This window comes from Anabrus simplex, chromosome 4 (genome assembly GCF_040414725.1).
Source record: "Anabrus simplex isolate iqAnaSimp1 chromosome 4, ASM4041472v1, whole genome shotgun sequence".
In the NCBI taxonomy this organism is placed as follows: domain Eukaryota; kingdom Metazoa; phylum Arthropoda; class Insecta; order Orthoptera; family Tettigoniidae; genus Anabrus; species Anabrus simplex.
Window position 1 is genome coordinate 360,997,479 of NC_090268.1, and position 17,669 is coordinate 361,015,147.

General features: G+C 38.9%; 2 protein-coding genes across 3 annotated transcripts in view; one reads left to right on the forward strand and one right to left on the reverse strand.

Moving 5' to 3' along the window:
- Positions 1–1,349: 1,349 nt before the first annotated feature.
- The window catches only part of LOC136871990 (microtubule nucleation factor SSNA1), a 258,249-nt gene continuing 241,929 nt past the window's right edge, over positions 1,350–17,669 (reverse strand). The window contains exon 5 of one of the 2 annotated variants that reach the window (XM_067145778.2): positions 1,350–2,062. The gene's annotated coding sequence lies outside the window, so the exon portion shown is untranslated. The remainder of the gene's footprint in view (positions 2,063–17,669) is intronic. The other variant, XM_067145775.2, reaches the window with a different exon arrangement.
- LOC136872108 (uncharacterized) lies at positions 8,736–9,386 on the forward strand. Its single transcript, XM_067145956.2, has one exon. It carries the CDS (start codon positions 8,736–8,738, stop codon positions 9,384–9,386), a length of 651 nt encoding a protein of 216 aa, XP_067002057.1.

Below are 17,669 nucleotides of genomic sequence, written 5' to 3' on the forward strand. Positions count from 1 at the left end.
GTGGGCTTGGCAGACCGATATGTAATAGCAACTTCTGGCTCGTGAGGAAAGCAACGGGAAACTACCTCACTCCTCATCTCCCTAGTACGCCTCTTCAGTGATGCCTAGGCTATCTATGACAGCTGATGGCAGAGCTATTGAGGATCCAACCAGCCTTTGGGCTGAGGAATAAACATACAGGTTAAGAGTGGTTAAGTGTAAGAAAGGGAGAACATCCCTAACTTTGCCAGAATAAATAAAACATTATTATTATTATTATTATTATTGGGTGCGACAGACAGCTTTTCGGGTACAGCGTGGTATGGATGTATGGTGTGGAATCATGGGTGATCACCTCATCGGTCCCCATTTCTTCTGCGGTTTCTCCAAGATGAACTACCATCATTTTTGGAACATGTGCCACTTTTTGACCGCTGCAGGATGTGGTTTCAACATGACGGAGCTCCAACGCACGCGGTGGTGGTCGCCCGGAACCATCTCCATGCGACGTATCCTGATAAGTGGATAGGAAGAGGAGACCAATCCCCTGGCCCACCAGATCACTCAATCTTCTGCCAATGGATTTTTATCTGTGAGGCCATGTGAAACAAGTGGTGTATGCACAGGAGCCAGCCAGTCCTTGTCACCTTAGACAGCTCATTACTGAGGCATGCCGATCCGTTTCGCCAGAGATGTTGCAACGGGCCAGACGGTCCTTACAACATTGCGTGCAGCTCTGTATCGACCATGGAGGTCATCAGTTCGAGCAGGTGCTGCGTTAACCGACATGGATAACTGAAATCCTGTCACATGTTTCCTAGCCTCTATCAACCCAGTTCCATAACAACAGCCTGTTTCAGGGCCAAATAAACAAATCAGTCTGTGAAAAAAAAAAAAAAAAAAAAAAAAAAAAAAAAAACAGTATTAAATATACAACCTTGCCACATCCCAGGCAAAAAAAAAAAAAAACTTACATGGGACTTGAACCTTCTGACCCTCGAGCACTGTCAACTATTGCACATCCTACCGCATGCTAGCCATGTGCGCTACTGCGACACTTGACATACGGCACCCACTTCCCAGCCTATACAATACGGTTCTCCCGGTCTGTGCGTCCACCTCCTGTTTTAAAGTATATGTTCTGCATATGTGTACTCGTTTCACGGGTTCATTCGAGGTACCCATAATGAATTAATAGTGGTGCTCACGATTCCTGCTGTCTTCTAGCCCATAAAAACACATCTCATTATATTACCCTGGTTGAGAGAAAGGGACCAATGTCTTTGAGTGTAGTAAATGTGAAGAGATGCATAAAACTGGATTGCAAGGGGCTGGTGGATCACCAGGTATAAATAAAAAGTATACTGTATAATCATACAGATATATATTTTGATCATCAAGTCTCAGGGAGAAGGATACATCTAAATTATCACCTTCAACATATTTAATTACAAATCTCACTTTTCATACATTTCACTAGTTTTTACTGTAATAATAATTTATAAATTTGTGAAGTAATCTATAATAAAAGGAAGACTGCTAATAAGCTATAAAACCTTGTATGCTTAAAATGTAGAAAATTTGTGACATATGAAACACTCAGAAAGAGAAAGCAAGTAAGCTTATTTATTTAGTAATTTTGTAAACATAATCTACAGAACCTACACTTTTACATGAACAGTGAAATCCAACTGTTCTGATAAGTAGTTAGCAAAAAACGAGAGTGTGGTTGTATGTGTTGAGCATGCATTGTAAATATGAAGCGTTGAGAGATATACTGTAGATGGACGTACAACCTGATTTAATTTTACACTTTTTGCCTATGATCCCTGCACATAATTTCAAGTTAATTAATAAGTAATTTTATAAGATACCTCTACAATATAATAAATAATTCTTTCATAAAAGCATGGTTGAGCAATTGAATTTATACTAGAGATTCTACAATGAGCATTTGAGACAGAAATTTCTTCAAATGAAGATGAGAAGCAAGTGCTCTGAGTCATTCTTCCACTGCCATATTTCAACAATCCTATATGTGTTATAGTGTCCTGGTGACCTGGAATTGCTTCTGCTTCTATAACTGGAAAAAGAAACCAGACAATGCTCCACATTCATATAATAAAGAAAGCAAGTAATCTGAAATTGATTTATTGACTAAAATTTAATGTGTAAAAATAAGAACACCTAAGGACTTTGATGTATCATAAGAAGGTCAGCATAATAATATAAAAGATATGTAATTTTCATCACCATTAAATTTGACATAACACAGTACAATTGACAATCATATAAAGTTAGCAATGCAGGCAGGCTCGAGGATTATGGGGTCTGCAGACATCTCCCACAAAAATAATTTTACCTAATGCCATTCTGCATTGGAAAGTTTACATCACAGTTTATTTATTTATTCAATTAAAAAAAAATTGTATGTGTGTTGGGGATATCCGAGGACATGGTCAGCTTTTCTGTTGCAGATCTAAAGGAGAGGGCATATAAGTCTCTGGTAAGACCCCAACTAGAGTATGGTTCCAGTATATGGGATTACTTGATTCAAGAACTGGAAAAAATCCAAAGAAAAGCAGCTTGATTTGTTCTGGGTTATTTCCAACAAAAGAGTAGCGTTACAAAAATGTTGCAAAGTTTGGGTTGGCAAGACTTGGGAGAAAGGAGATGAGCTGCTCAACTGAGTGGTATGTTCAAGCAATCAGTGGAGAGATGGCATGGAATGACATTAGTAGATGAATAAGTTTGAGTGGTGTCTTTAAAAGGAAAAATCACAATATGAAGATAAAGTTGGAATTCAAGAGGACAAATTGGGGCAAATATTCATTTGTAGTAAGTGGAGTTAGGGATTAAAATTACTTACCAAGGGAAATGCTCAATAAATTTTCAAATTCTTTGCAAACATTTAAGAAAAGGCTAGGAAAATAGTAACAGATAAGGAATCTGCCATCTGGGTGACTGCCCTAAATGCAGATCAGTAGTGACTGATTGATCTTTCTATTTGAAACCATGAACGACCTGCACATCTGGACGTGGAATGATGATGATGATGATGATGATGATGATAAAGTAGAGAGAAGGTGAAACATGGTGTTGGCACATAGCCTACTCCTGTTGAATAACACCATGGGATCTGCTTGAGGCTTTATGTCCCCATCTAATGGACTAATCACCATCACCAGAGTCATACACCAGCACTCTATATGAACACTCTGGAGAGATTTTAAATTGAATCCAGGTTCTGGCACGCATAATTAGAAATTGTTTACCCCCTCCTCTCCTACTCTGCCGGCCATATTCTGATAATGAATTTCTTTCTCCAGCAACAGGACTTGAACCGGCTAACCATGGTGTCGGTTCATATAGACTTGATGCCTTAACGATGCATTGAAAAATACTTTTTTTTTTTTTTTTTTTACACAATTCATAAGTAGAGGAGTTGTCAGGTGCGTGCATCTAGCTGCAATTATGATTGTTATTTTGAATCTACCACTATAGTCTCTTGTAACATGAGCCACATGCTCCCTCACAGAACGCTCTGAAAAATAGAAATCGCCTTGACAACCTCATTAGAAGAAATTAATTTAATTTCAAGCCCATGTTGTCAATAGTAAGATTCTTAATAGAAAATTCCACCATTACAATACCAGTAGTTATTTATTCTTCAAGGCAACATAAATATATTAATTCAGGACATGTTTCGACCACATTAGGAACATCATCAGTTGATATACAAAAGACAAGTTAAAATACAACAAGGATGTTATTAAATAATTTAAAAGAATAAAAATATGATTTGGTTAGCAAATACATCAAGTAAAATGCAACATTTTTTCACAAGAATGTCAAGTGAGAATGTTTAAAACTGTAAAACAGTGATGATGTGTACCACGTTTTGAGCCAGAGTTGTTGGCTTGAGTAATGTTAGCACACATAAGAAGTTTTGTTGAAAATAAACCTGTTGGATGGACTCTTGATGCGTTGAACTCAAAGATCACTACAATTCTTTGTAATTACTAGAGACGAGAATTATAGGCACTAAAAACAGTTAAAATAGGCAGGCATATAGGCTCTTAAATTACCCAAAATAGGCACTTAAATAGGCACTAACGTGTAAATAGGCAACAAAATAGGCATGAAAAAATTGCTTATAATTTGATAACACACTCAATTACTATACAAGGAATTTACAAGCAAAGTTTCAATGATTTCCGGTAACAAACATGTTCTCCTTTCATGCATAATGTTTTTGTACTGAAAGAAAGATCTCTCAATATTACAAGACATGAATGGACAAAACTTCAGTGAAGTCACTTAATCTGGTTTTATTTCATTGACAGAGGCTGCCTTACCAGAAGTTCGGACAAAGCTTCCCCTGACTTCTTCCACAATCCTAAATGACTACCAGGGGCATGCCACTCTTCTCCAACTTGGTGATTGCTCCCGGCAACTTGTTCAAATTTTAAGATCCTCTGGTTTAGGCAGGGGCATATTAGTTCCCAACATTGCAGTGCATAGGTCTGAAGAAAATGGTTGTTAGTCGCTGCCCAAAGTGGACTGGTAGAAAGGCTGCGTTAATATAGATTTCTATACTCGTATCAGATGCATCACAGTATTTAAGTTGATGTATGCGGTATTTTTCTCACATTTGATCTGTAAAATAATAAAATTGACATCAATTACAGTGCCCCTATATCTTAAATTTCTAAATTTGGGCTAATTGGCAATAATGCATAGTATATATATATATATATATATATATATATATATATATATATATATATCATGCAATTCATAAAAAAACAATTAGAGATGATGTTTCCAGAAGTACAAAACTTAAAAGTAGGAACAAAGGAATTAGTAATTTACATGGAAATATGTCCTTAAGGGTTTTCGGTTATAATTTGGCAGTATGTGTCGAGTTCACCGAGTGAAAAATATAATAAAAAAGACGTGAAACGATACGGGAGTAGCGTAGAGGAGAGATCCGTCCTTTATGCTTGCCAAGGACCCACCAAGCTGGCACTAGCAGTATTTTTACTTATATGGAAGAATGAAAGCGAAACTTAGACACTACAGCACAGTGGTAAAGTCAGAGGGTCTCTACACTTCAGAGAGCCTGACAATGAATAAAAAAGTTGAGCTTCAAGATCTCGAAAAAAAAGGAGAGGAGAATCTTAAGGAAAATTTTAGGACCACAGAAAAATGCTGATGGGGAGTGGATGAATACAAAAATGATGATCTATACAAATACACCGAAAAAATCACTGTCACCATGCGAAAGCGAAGTCTAAAATTCTATGGACATCTAGGAAGAATGGATGAGGAACGGCTAACTAAGAAAATATTCAAGTACATCACTGGACTAAAAGCTTCGACGAAGTGGGTAGAAGAGGTAAAAAAAGATGCAATATAAAGTGGAATTACAATGGGTATGATTCACAACAGAAAAGAATTTAGAAGCCGAATGTACAGCAACAAAACATTCCAGGAGAAACCACCAAAATGTAGACCCAAATTGGTCATATCCGAGAAAGAAAGGAAGGTTAGAAGTGAAAGGACGAAGAGGTTGTGGGAGGAGGAGGAGGAGGAGGAGAAGGAGAAGATGACAAAGAAAAAGAGAAAGCCTTAGGTTCAATGCGGTCCAAAGGTGGCCAAATTCAGAAACAAGAAGATGAATGAAAACGGAGGCACTATAAATCTCAGATTTGTGAACATTTTACTTGTTTCTATTCGCCAGCTTTGGTCAGCCAGGTCAGCTGTCATGAAGACTATTTTCTGTCGCCTGCAATAGATCCTGCATTGTGTGTGTCCACAAGGCCGCCACCCTCGTTGAAAATTAAAAACCGCGTCATTCGAAACTGTCGTGACATGCGCCCTTATCCTTATTTTTGTCACAATTTAGTAAGACTCTGGAGGGGATGCTAGAGGCTTGTTAACCTGGGAGCTTACGCCCCTTAGACTCTCTTTGCTCCCCCCCACCCCACCACCTCAAGCACAACGGTTACTAACCGGACCTCACCAATCCAGACCAACGGTCTTTTCGCTGGCCTGGTCTTGTAAAGATAGCCTTGGCAACTTTGTAACACACGCTGTAGCATCGTCCTAGCCGGGCTATATTGAATCTGCAACCTATGTTTCGCGAAGGCTTAGCAGAAGTGTAATAGCATTCACGACATTTTTTTTGGAAGTTGCTTTACGTCGCACCGACACAGATAGGTCTTATGGCGACGATGGGACAGGAAAGGGTTAGGAGTGGTTAGGAAGCGGCCATGGCCTTAATTAAGGTACAGCCCCAGCATTTGCCTGGTGTGAAAATGGGATACCACGGAAAACCATCTTCAGGGCTGCCGACAGTGGGGTTCGAAACCACTATCTCCCGAATACTGGATACTGGCCGCACTTAAGCAACTGCAGCTATCGAGCTTGGTTCACAGTTTTTTAAAGGGAGTTTTAAAAATTGCATTTCAATTGCAAATCTCTATTTTCACAGGAGATGAATCACAGTTCAAAGCACCGATTTAATTTTGATCCATTCTGTGACAAGAGACCACCGGCGTTCTAACTCCTCGTTCAGTAATTTAATGATGATTTATGTTTTAGCAATATAAAGGAATAATTGAAAGTTCACGACTAATACAGCATTGCGACAAAACAACTTGCCACAACACATAAATAAATAGGTCTATATATGCTACAATGAAATGCGATCATAGTTCTCAATCACAAAAAAAGATAAAAGGAACAAACGTACTCACCTCCTTACTGCAGGCTTGACAGACTACCCTTCCATCGTCATGAAATTGGGATCCCCCGTGATCCACTGCTTCAACCAGTAGGACTTTGACGATTTTTCTTTGGGCATTGCCGCAAGCACATTTCTTTTTTCTTCTTCCACTTCACAATAAATCATAACACGTTCTGAACAAAAAGCTTAGGTGTACAACATTTCGCATCGAAAGAGAGGTACAGGGCATATGGATTGTACAACGCAGTTCGACCTTGACTGGTTCTCGCATATGTCGTAAGAGACTGAAGGGGTTGAAGGCTTCGAGGTCAAATTGTTCCTTGTTTCTCTTGATGGAAATTTCCCTAGAACTATTTCTGATGACTTCTGAGAATTCCCATTTTTGTTCGTGGGGTAAACAGATATTGGAAAAAGAGAAGATAATTCTGTCGAGCACACTAGCTACAATATAATGCACTGGAAGAAAATCGGCTTTGTAAAAATACGGTCAAAAGGCATAGAATAGGCATGAAATAGGCATTTATACTCTAAATAGGCACAAACCCCTGAAATAGGCATTTATAGGCACAACAAAACCAACGAAATATAGCTAAAAAGACCCTAAAACGGATTTGTATCTCAAAAGCCTACGTTTCTGAACACAGGAATAAAATAGGCAAATAGGCAAGTTCCTGTCTCTAGTAATTACTCTTGTTACAAGGTGATTAGTAGCAGGAACTTTCATACCTGCCAACTTTTAGAAACCAAAAATAGGAAGATTTTTAATTCTTGGATTTCATCACATATATTCCACCACAGTCTAGGTGAAAAAAGGTCAGGATAAAAGGCATACGTATCTACAGTTACATGTGGATTGACCATTAAATTTAAAATCTTAAACTAAGAAAACATAAAAATGGTTACAAGAAGATGTACCTAGTCATTCTCATGTATGATACTTACATACGAATAATAATATTTATAATATAATAATTTTGTGTGGCTATATCTAGCCGAAGAAGACTTTTTGACTGTGATCCCTCGAAGAAGACTTTTGGACTAGCAGACCTCAAAGGAGGCTTTTCGACGGTAGGCAGTATCGCGCAGAAGAGTGAATAGTTAGTTAGGGAGAACTGTTGGAGTACTGGTAGACTTAGCATTCAGTCGCAGACGCAGTAAAGTGATAGTAAGATAGAGGGGTATCAGGCTCTTGAACTGAGTGTGACTTGTTGCTGAACAATCACAAAGATTCTCCACACCGATTGTCAAAGTAGGTGTTGGAATATCAGCTTATAGACTAGCAGCTTAATTGTAATTGGGATAATTCACGTCGCCGCAAAGATTAACGAGTTCCAGGGATACCTACGCAGAAGAGGAGAAGACAAGAAGAGAAGAGTGAAGACGTCAGCTGTACAAGAATCAGCTATACTCCGTAGTTAAGTATTCACCAGTAAATATATGCATTATAAGTATTCTTGTGTGTACTAGGAACAAGACTTAAAGATATTCTCGTAGATCTGAAGTTGAGAAGGGATTGAGAGTAAATGGTGTCAGAGATTTTATATTGATGTGTGAATATCCTGGGTATAGAATATAATTAGTGTTTAAACTTTGCCAATCTGACTATACGCTCCCAGAACTCCGAACCCAAGTCCTCAGCCTGTTGTACATCCCTTAGGGTCACGACAGGTGGGCTTAAAATATTTGGTGTGCAGATGAGGGGTAACAATTAATTTACGGGAAATTAATAGAAAATTCAGGTGTTCATTTGTTGTGAATATTATATAAATATAATTACGATCACTTTAAGTGCTGCTTAGTGATCGGGAATAAAGGTGAATAAATTTGTAATTGTATTTGATCACTGTTTCAGGTACATTAAGAGGAAGGCAACGGGAAAGGAATTCAAGTCGTTTGAGTCGCTTGGAGGCAGAAAGCAGACAGTAGCAGTTATTAGGGAACAGTCAATCCAGCTCGGAGTCCAGCGATTAACCAGAGAGGGTGAGTCAAAAGCCAACTCATAATGGAGGGTTCAGATAGAAATGCTAGTCCTACCCCTAGTAATGCAGAAATAATGCATGATGCAAGTGGAGTGTTGCATGCCCACTTTTTAACAGTAACAGAGGCTTTAAAACTCATAGGGGCTGAATTTGATGGCTTACACAAAGAAAGATTGCAAGAATTTTGTGAAAATGTTGAAATGGCAACAGGGTTAGTTAAGCCAGAAGAGCGCGAACTATTTGACAAATTAATACTCACTAAAATCACGAAAAATGCGCGTAGCAAACTACTCGTGAGGGCCGATATCGAAACGTGGAATGATATAAAGGGAGCTTTACACGAATACTATTCCGAGAGACGAACTGTAGACTTCTATGCATGTCAGTTGTTTGCCGCCAGACAGGGTAAGAACGAAAGTATCGCAAGGTGGGCCCATAGAGTTGACCGCATGGGAACCGAACTCCGGAACGCAATGGTCCAGGGTGAACCATTAGTTGCCAGAGAATACCAAATACGGGCGGTACGTAAGTTAGTAAAGGCTAGCTTTGTACAGGGTATCAGAGACGAGAGAATACAATCTCTCATTAAGAGCCGGGATGCACAAACATTAGAACAGGCGGTCAACATTGCCACAGAAGAGGAAACAGCGATAGTTTCCGCTCAGGCTAAATAACAGCTCATGGGTCAGATAAGGAAACCAGCCGAAACGAGAGTGAAAGCATACACGTACTCAGACAGACAGTCACCGTGAATGACCGGGCAAACACCCTGTAAATTAACAAATAAGAGGGCGAACATTAGAGTGATATGCTATAATTGTAATTGTGAGGGGCATATAGCTAGGGACTGTAGAAAACAGAAAGCCACCAAGAAAGGTCCACCTACCTGCCAATATTGTCAGAAGGTAGGCCATATAGAAAAAGACTGTAGAAAGAAAACTAGGGAAAAAGATGAGGATAAGTCACGAGAAATACACATTTGTGCAATAATCCGATGTTATAATTGTGGCAGGACGGGACACAAACAGTCCCATTGCCGCGAAAGGCCAAAGCAACTCAGGGAAAGAAAATGTTTCATTTGCGGACGAAAGGGTCATTTACAAAGAGTCTGTTGGTTCAAAGACCAAAAAGAGAATAGTGCAAAATCCAAACCTCGTGAGTACGCGAGAAGGGGACATGAAAGGGATAAACAGTATGTAGATGGGCCGAAACAGTATGCGAAAGGAAAAAGTCTTCATAAGAAAGATTTAAACTAAACAGGGACCACCACAACGGGCCTAAGGATAAGTCCCAGCAAAGCAAAGGCCCATGTAGGAGCGCAACTCAGAAATGCGCAGATAAGTCGCGCAATTCCCCGCGACAGATTAGTAGAAACCAGTCCATTACAGAAAGAGATCAATCACGAAGGGAACATGATAGATCAGGTTCGATACTCGTGCACGCTAAAGAACGGGATAGACCTTTCAAATTTTTGATAGATACAGGGGCTGACATTAGCCTAATCCGGGAAAAGAGTATACCAAAGAAAGAGATTCACTATCGTAAACCGGTAGTAGAGCTCTCAGGCATAACTGGGAAGACTTCACGCACTCGGGGATGTGTTATACTGCACATAGGGGATTCTTCCCCTGAATTTCATGTTGTCGGAGATGAATTTCAACTTTCGTCAGATGGCCTCATAGGGAGAGACCTTTTACAACAGAGTATAATTAATTACAGAGATGGATATGTAGAAATTTTCGATCGAAGGTACCCAATAGGTTTAAGTGTACATGAAATATGCCAAATAAGTGTCACCAACCGGGATAATTTGAGTGCATTAGAAGGCACAGTCGAAATTGGAATACGAGGTCAGGAGAACCTGCTTCGATTCTTATTAGATACTGGGAGTGAAGTATCCCTTATAAAGAGACAGGTAGTGCCAAAGGAAGCCATGATCGCTAGGGAACCTGCCTCTAAATTAAAAGACGTAGATTCAGAGAGAATCCGAACCAAGGGCATTGTACGACTTCCAATAGGGGAGTCAAACGCAGATTTTCATACAGTGGATGACAACGTACAGCTCAAGTATGACGGGATTGTAGGCAGAAACATACTCAAAGATAGTATAATAAATTTCAGAGAAGGTTATGTCATATTAAAGGGTGAGCAACATCACATAACGATGAAAACTGCTCAGCTCCACACAATCTGTCTCAAGCCTAGAACAGAGACGATTACTGAAGTGAGAACGGACAAAAAAGTAGCAGAAGGTGTGATTGACAAAAAGGAAATTTTGCCAGGAGTATACATAGCGAGTTGCTTAACAAAGGCACGCAGTCACAAAGCAATAGTGAGTGTGCTTAATACGAGGGAAACCAAAGTAAACTTCGAAAGCCCCATACTCCCTATACAAGAGCTTGAACCTATGACAATCTCAAAATGTATCGAACAAAAGAGAGTGAACCAGGTAACACAAGTAGAACAGGGAAGCACGAAATCTCGAGAACAGAGAGTGATAGAACAATTAAGGGTCGACCATTTGGCACCTAAAGACCGAGAAGAGTTGTATGCTATCTGTGCAGCATATAATGATATTTTTCATTTAGAACGTACACCGATCTGTTACAACACGAGATTAGAGTCAGGGAAGACCAACCTCCAATTAACGTGAGACCTTACAGGTTACCTGAGGCTCAAAAGGAGGAAATTCAAAGGCAAATTGACGACATGTTGGCGAATGAAATAATCGTACCTAGTAAAAGTGCATGGTCAGCGCCATTACTTCTCGTTCCCAAGAAATTGGACGCTTCAGGGAAACAGAAATACAGGGTGTGCATTGATTTTCGTGCTTTAAACAAGGTGACAATAGGGACAGTATTCCCAATACCTCTCATATCAGAGCTCTTAGATGCTTTAGGGAAAGCACGGTATTTTTCTACCATGGATTTGGCGTCGGGGTATCATCAGGTGCTAATAAGGCCAGAGGACTGTGAGAAGACGGCATTCTCAGCTTTAGGGAAACATTACGAGTATTTACGTTTGCCCGTGGGATTGAAGGATTCGCCGAGTACTTTTATGAGGCTCATGACAACCGCCATGTCGGGCCTAAATGGTGTTAAATGTCTCATTTATATGGACGACATTTTGGTCTATGCTAGTTCCATAGAAGACCCTAATCAGAGACTACGAAAAGTATTTCAAAGACTCGGGGAGCACAGGCTAAAATTACAGCCAGATAAGTGCGAATTTTTGCGAACAGAGGTAGCATTCCTAGGTCATATCATTACCGAGCATGGAGTGCAACCAGATGAGCGAAAGATTGAGGTGGTAAAGAATTTTCCTAGGCCTCAAACCACAAAACAATTGAAGGGATTTCTAGGCTTAAGCGGGTACTATCGGAGATTTATTCCTGAATACAGTAAAATCGCAAAACCTCTGTACGAACTCCTGAAGAATAATGTCCCTTATGTATGGGCAGACAAGCAGGAGGCAGCCTTCAATATTTTGAAGCAGAAGTTAACGGAGAAACTCATATTACAGTACCCAGATTTTGAGAAGCCATTCATTCTCACTACGGATGCAAGTGGCGAAGCCTTAGGCACTATATTATCACAGGGAGAATTAGGGAAAGATTTACCAGTGGCATATGCAAGCAGAACTCTGAATAAAGCGGAGAGAAACTACTCAGTCACAGAGAAAGAATTACTTGCAATTGTATGGGGTGTAAAGTATTTCAGGCCATACTTATTCGGGAAACACTTCACAGTAGTAACAGAGCACAAACCACTGAAGTGGGTATTTAATGTGCAAGACCCATCACCAGGTTAATAAAATTCAGATTAAAGTTAGCCGAATATGATTTCACGATAGTGTACAAGACGGGCAAAACAAATAAGAATGCGGATGCATTGAGTAGAATTCCCATTGTACCTGAGAGAACGGTACAAGTGGTGAGTTCAGAAGGAACTACTCCCCAAGGGACAGGTGAAACAGGTGAAACCGAAAGAGTAGATAAGGAGCGAAATGATCTCGTGGACGTGAAAGCAGAGAGGTCAGGAAAAGAGGTACGGATCGAAGACTCCGACTCCGAGGACGCAATAGCAGAGGAGAGTGAGTCCGAAGATGAAGGCGAAACACCTGTTAAAGAGCGAAAAGACATAACTGAGGAGGAAAAGTTAGCAATATTGCGTGATGCCCATACGTCCCTTGTAGGCGGACACCAAGGGATCACAAGAACACTAGCACGTATTAAAGATGTTATACGGTGGCCAAATATGAAGAAAGATGTAGAAACATTTGTACACTCTTGTCCTTCGTGTCAGAAAAACAAAATTACGGGTCCAGAGGTTAGAATGCCCATGATTTTAACAGACACACCGAGTCAAGTATTTGAGAAAGTAGCAATCGACGTCGTAGGACCCCTCCCTGCCGATTACAGAGAGACAACACAAATATATACTTACCTGTCAAGACCAGCTGTCAAAATATTTAATTGCCAGTCCAATGGTCAATCAAGAAGCTGAGACGGTAGCAAAAACACTAGTAATGAATGTAATTGCCATATTCGGGATTCCAAGTAAAATTCTGACAGACATGGGAAGTAATTTCATGAGTCAGACTTTTAAGAGATTATGTAAAATTTTGAGAATCGAAAAGATCCATACAACGGCATTCAGGCCGCAATCAAACGGGAGTATTGAGCGATCACACCGCGTGGTCATAGAATATTTGCGTCATTATGTATGTAAAGATCAGAATGACTGGGATGATTATCTACCAACAGCTACTTTTGTGTATAACACTTCTAAACACAGTAACACAGGGTTCACACCATATGAATTGATATTCGGGCTAAAGGCTAATATACCGGGAATTTTGCAGAGAAAACCAGAGCCTACTTATAATGAGTATCAGAATGTAATCGAAGGCCTAACCCGTAGATTACAGGAAAACCATGAGATCGCACGCAAAACTCTGATTCAGAGCAAGGAGCGGGAGAAACAAAATTATGACAGAAAACAACGGGAAATAGATTTTCAGGTAGGCGATAAGGTATTATTAAGAGATGAAACCTTGAGACGAGGGAGGTCATCAAAATTTGAACCACCATACAGAGGACCTTACGAAATAGAGCGAATTGATGGTGTAAACTGCTTGTTGAAAATCAACAAGAAAGGTAAGCTAATCAAAATACACAAAAACCGCCTGAAACTTTATGTGTAGAGGGTCGAAGCACAGACCACAGGATGGAGGATCGCCCCGATTTAGGCCGCGGTAAGATGACACTTCTCCTTACTCCGACGGTGCTTTGGAGGTATCGATGACTGCTGGTAGGATTAGTTTGAAATATCCTGCCAAATCACGTCCTAAATTTCATGAGAAGTTTTTTAGAGATTCAAACCTAGATTACCCAGGGGCTAAGAAATAATTGGTGGAGCGGAACACATTGTGTGTTATCGTGAAACCCTTCAGAAAGGTTATGGTCCGTGAGAGCCTAACCTAGTTGTCATCTCACACATCGGGATTCGAACCGAGAGTCCGATCTTATAGAGTGACGTTAGAGATAAACGAGGAGATATAATGATATAATATGTGCATGCGACAACGTGAACAGAGAGATCCAGTTTAACTAAAAGTGAAAAGTATAACAACAACAACAACAACAACAACAACAATAATAATAATAACAGAATACAGTGTTGAGTAGAGCGAAGGATGTTTGGACTTGACCAGCTCAAGCTTACTTCATGGCACTCATCAGATAACAAAGCACTTAGCAAGGGACACTGTTAGAACACGGCAGTCAGGCCGCTGCGGATAACAGTAAAGTGAGTCTAATGAACCTTGAGCGAAAGTGTCCTTCAGTAGTTGCATATACGGAAGTAAAAATGATCTAATAACTAAACAGGGGTACACAAATTGGGAGAGCTATACGAAATATGGTGGTGGCTACACTTAACAAAACCACATACGGAATACGAACCCCAACACGGGAAACATTCATTAAGGTGATACCATGTGCATACCACATGACATGATGAACATACCTTGCATTAGAAATGAGTTACTATGAATTATTATAACAGTGTTTGAAACATATGTAATTGCAAATTTTTGCTTAAATATAGTACTCCTACAGTACGGTACAACAGAGACTTTTCTTTGCAGGTCACCCGTAAGGAAACAAGAAGACACACACTACATTCAAGATGTATTGGATAATTTATGTAGTGCTTGTAGTATACTTTCAGGGAAAAGTAGTTGGAAATGGGATAGATTTTCAGATAACTCCGTATGAGAAAACCCCAGGGATATATTTTAAAGATGAGGGAAACGTACAATTGTCTACTACAGAATGGAGATTGATCACTTATGTCAATTTAAGTAAATTAGCAGAGGCATACACAGTAATTAGGAAGAACATACAGAAAACACAAGTGTTATGTTATCAATTACAGAGTGAATTGAATTTTACCTGCCAACACGAAGTGCAGATGGAGATTAATCGCTTACAGAGAGTACAGGAATTAAGGGACACTTTGAAACAATTTACTAAGAATACAGTGAAACGTGAAAAGAGAGGTTTATTTAATTTTATAGGCACATTATCGAAAACATTGTTTGGAACGCTGGATAGCGAAGATGCTGAGATGTATCAGAATAAAATTTCAGAATTAGAGAAAGAACAGCTTTCAACACTTAAACTTGCGAAGGAACAACTTACGGTCACACGATCTACATTACAGTCATTGAACAATACTTTATATGATGTAACAGCTAATGAGCTAAAATTAAACAAGAATTTAGAACAGATAAAAGAGTTTTTGGGAAATGAAACAAGTCTATTAAAACGCGAGTTCACTCAATTAGATATTGAGATTGCCATTAACCGACATTTGATAGAGATAGAGGACCTCATTTCACAAGTGTATGATCAATATAAGGTAATATCAGATGGAATAATGTATGCACAATTAGGGATTATTAATATGCAAATTTTGAGCCCTTCTGAGATTTTAAAAGCTTATAGGAAATCCCAAGATCAGTTTCCACAAGGGATGACCCTCCCTTTAGAGTTGGATCTGGCTCGAGATTATTTAATTTACAGGATTGCAACTGTAAATGCATTCATAAATAAGAATATGTTGGTGTATGTAATTGAAATGCCTCTAAGTGACAAGAAAAACTTTCAGTTATATAAGATAATTCCTTTCCCTACGCTAATGAAAGACAGTGATGATAATGCAAATCATGATAATGTAAATATTTTAAAAGAATATGTTCATATCAGGGTAGAAAAAGACTTTGTTATTATTGATTCAGAGCAGCAGTTATATGCATATTTAAGTAAAGAACAAGTGAAAGACTGCAAACAAGTAGATGAAATTCACAGAGTGTGTACATCTAGTATTGTGTTAAAATTGGTACATGGACAGAAAGACTGCATTTTAACTTTATTGAAAGGGACAACAATAATGCCAAGTGAGTGTAATAAAAACATAATCAAAGTTAGTCAGCTTGTATGGTTACCTGTAAGTGACAATAAATATTTATATTTGACTCCATCACTTACAAGGATAACAGTAGTTTGTGAGGAAACACATAATGTAAATTTAGTAAATGTGGGTATAATTACAATGTATCAACCTTGTACAATTTACGGACCAGATAGTAAGATACGGTCCACAGGTAGTGTTAACACAACTTATACGAAGGATATAATTCCTGACATTTTATTAGAATATGAATGTTGTGAATATCTTAATAGTGATATAAAACTAAATGACTTACCTGAGTTAAAAGAGGTACCACTACACAGTCTACTAACACATATAGACGATGTTAAAAATTCAGGAGTAAAAATTGAAGATGTGGAAAATTTAATATAGGAAAAGGAAAAAGAGTTGTATACAAAGCAATTACATGCTGATATCAATGTGTATAAAATCATAGTGTGGACGATAATGGCTATTGTGGCTCTAGTACTTTTGTTAACATGTTGCAAGTGTTGTCCTTGCTTTTCGGGAATTTTTAAGAAAAAGCACTGGGATCATGCTACTGCTTGCTGTACTCGAATTTGCTTTAAGCAGAAAATCATTAATGAGAATAGGGTTAAAGAGAGGTCATCAGATGATGACTTAGTGGTCCATTTTGAGAGACCAAGGTTAGCGAGTAGTCGCGCCAGTATACATGATTCAGAAGTCAGTGTAGTTGCAATTGAAGACACAGCAACAGTACAAACACCCAGTAGCTTGAAATATAAAGAGAAAGGTAGAGTTTAAAGATAATAATGCCACACAGGGGAGACATTCCACATCCAGGGAAATTGTAAGCAAACACGAGTGTCTGACAGAAGTGTTTGCGTCAAGAGGACGCAAAGCACTTCTTCCCAGGCGGGGGAGGTGTCGTGAACGGCGGCTCACGACGTGCCTTCCGCGTATTAACGAGAGTTATTAATAATCTTGACCATGATGGTCGGGATTGGATCCGTATTGACTTAGTAACAGTAAATATGTTGGAAGATAGTCCGCCTAGTCAATACTATTCATTTATTTACCTTTCACCTTAACATCTAGTACATGTTTCGAGAATATTATGCATTCTCTTCCTCAGCTAGTAGATTAAAATTCAGTATACAATAAGACCTGACTAAAATACGGGGACTCCCATTAAAATTCAAAACAATGAGTATGACAATGTGACACTTAAAAATTTTGGATAGTACAAACATAGAATTAAAATCCCATTTTGTCAAGTACAAATTAAAAACACAATATAGTAATGTCTAATTAAATACAACGTCTTGTGATGATATGAATTCACAGTGTCCTTGAAGTTGCCTTGCGTAGTTCAAAAATGTTGAGTTAAGAATGAATGAAATTGCATTAAAACTTGAAGTCCTGCCGATATCCACCGTTAATGGGTGTTAAAATGATGTCTATTTAAATTAAAGTATTGGACACAGCGTCGTATAA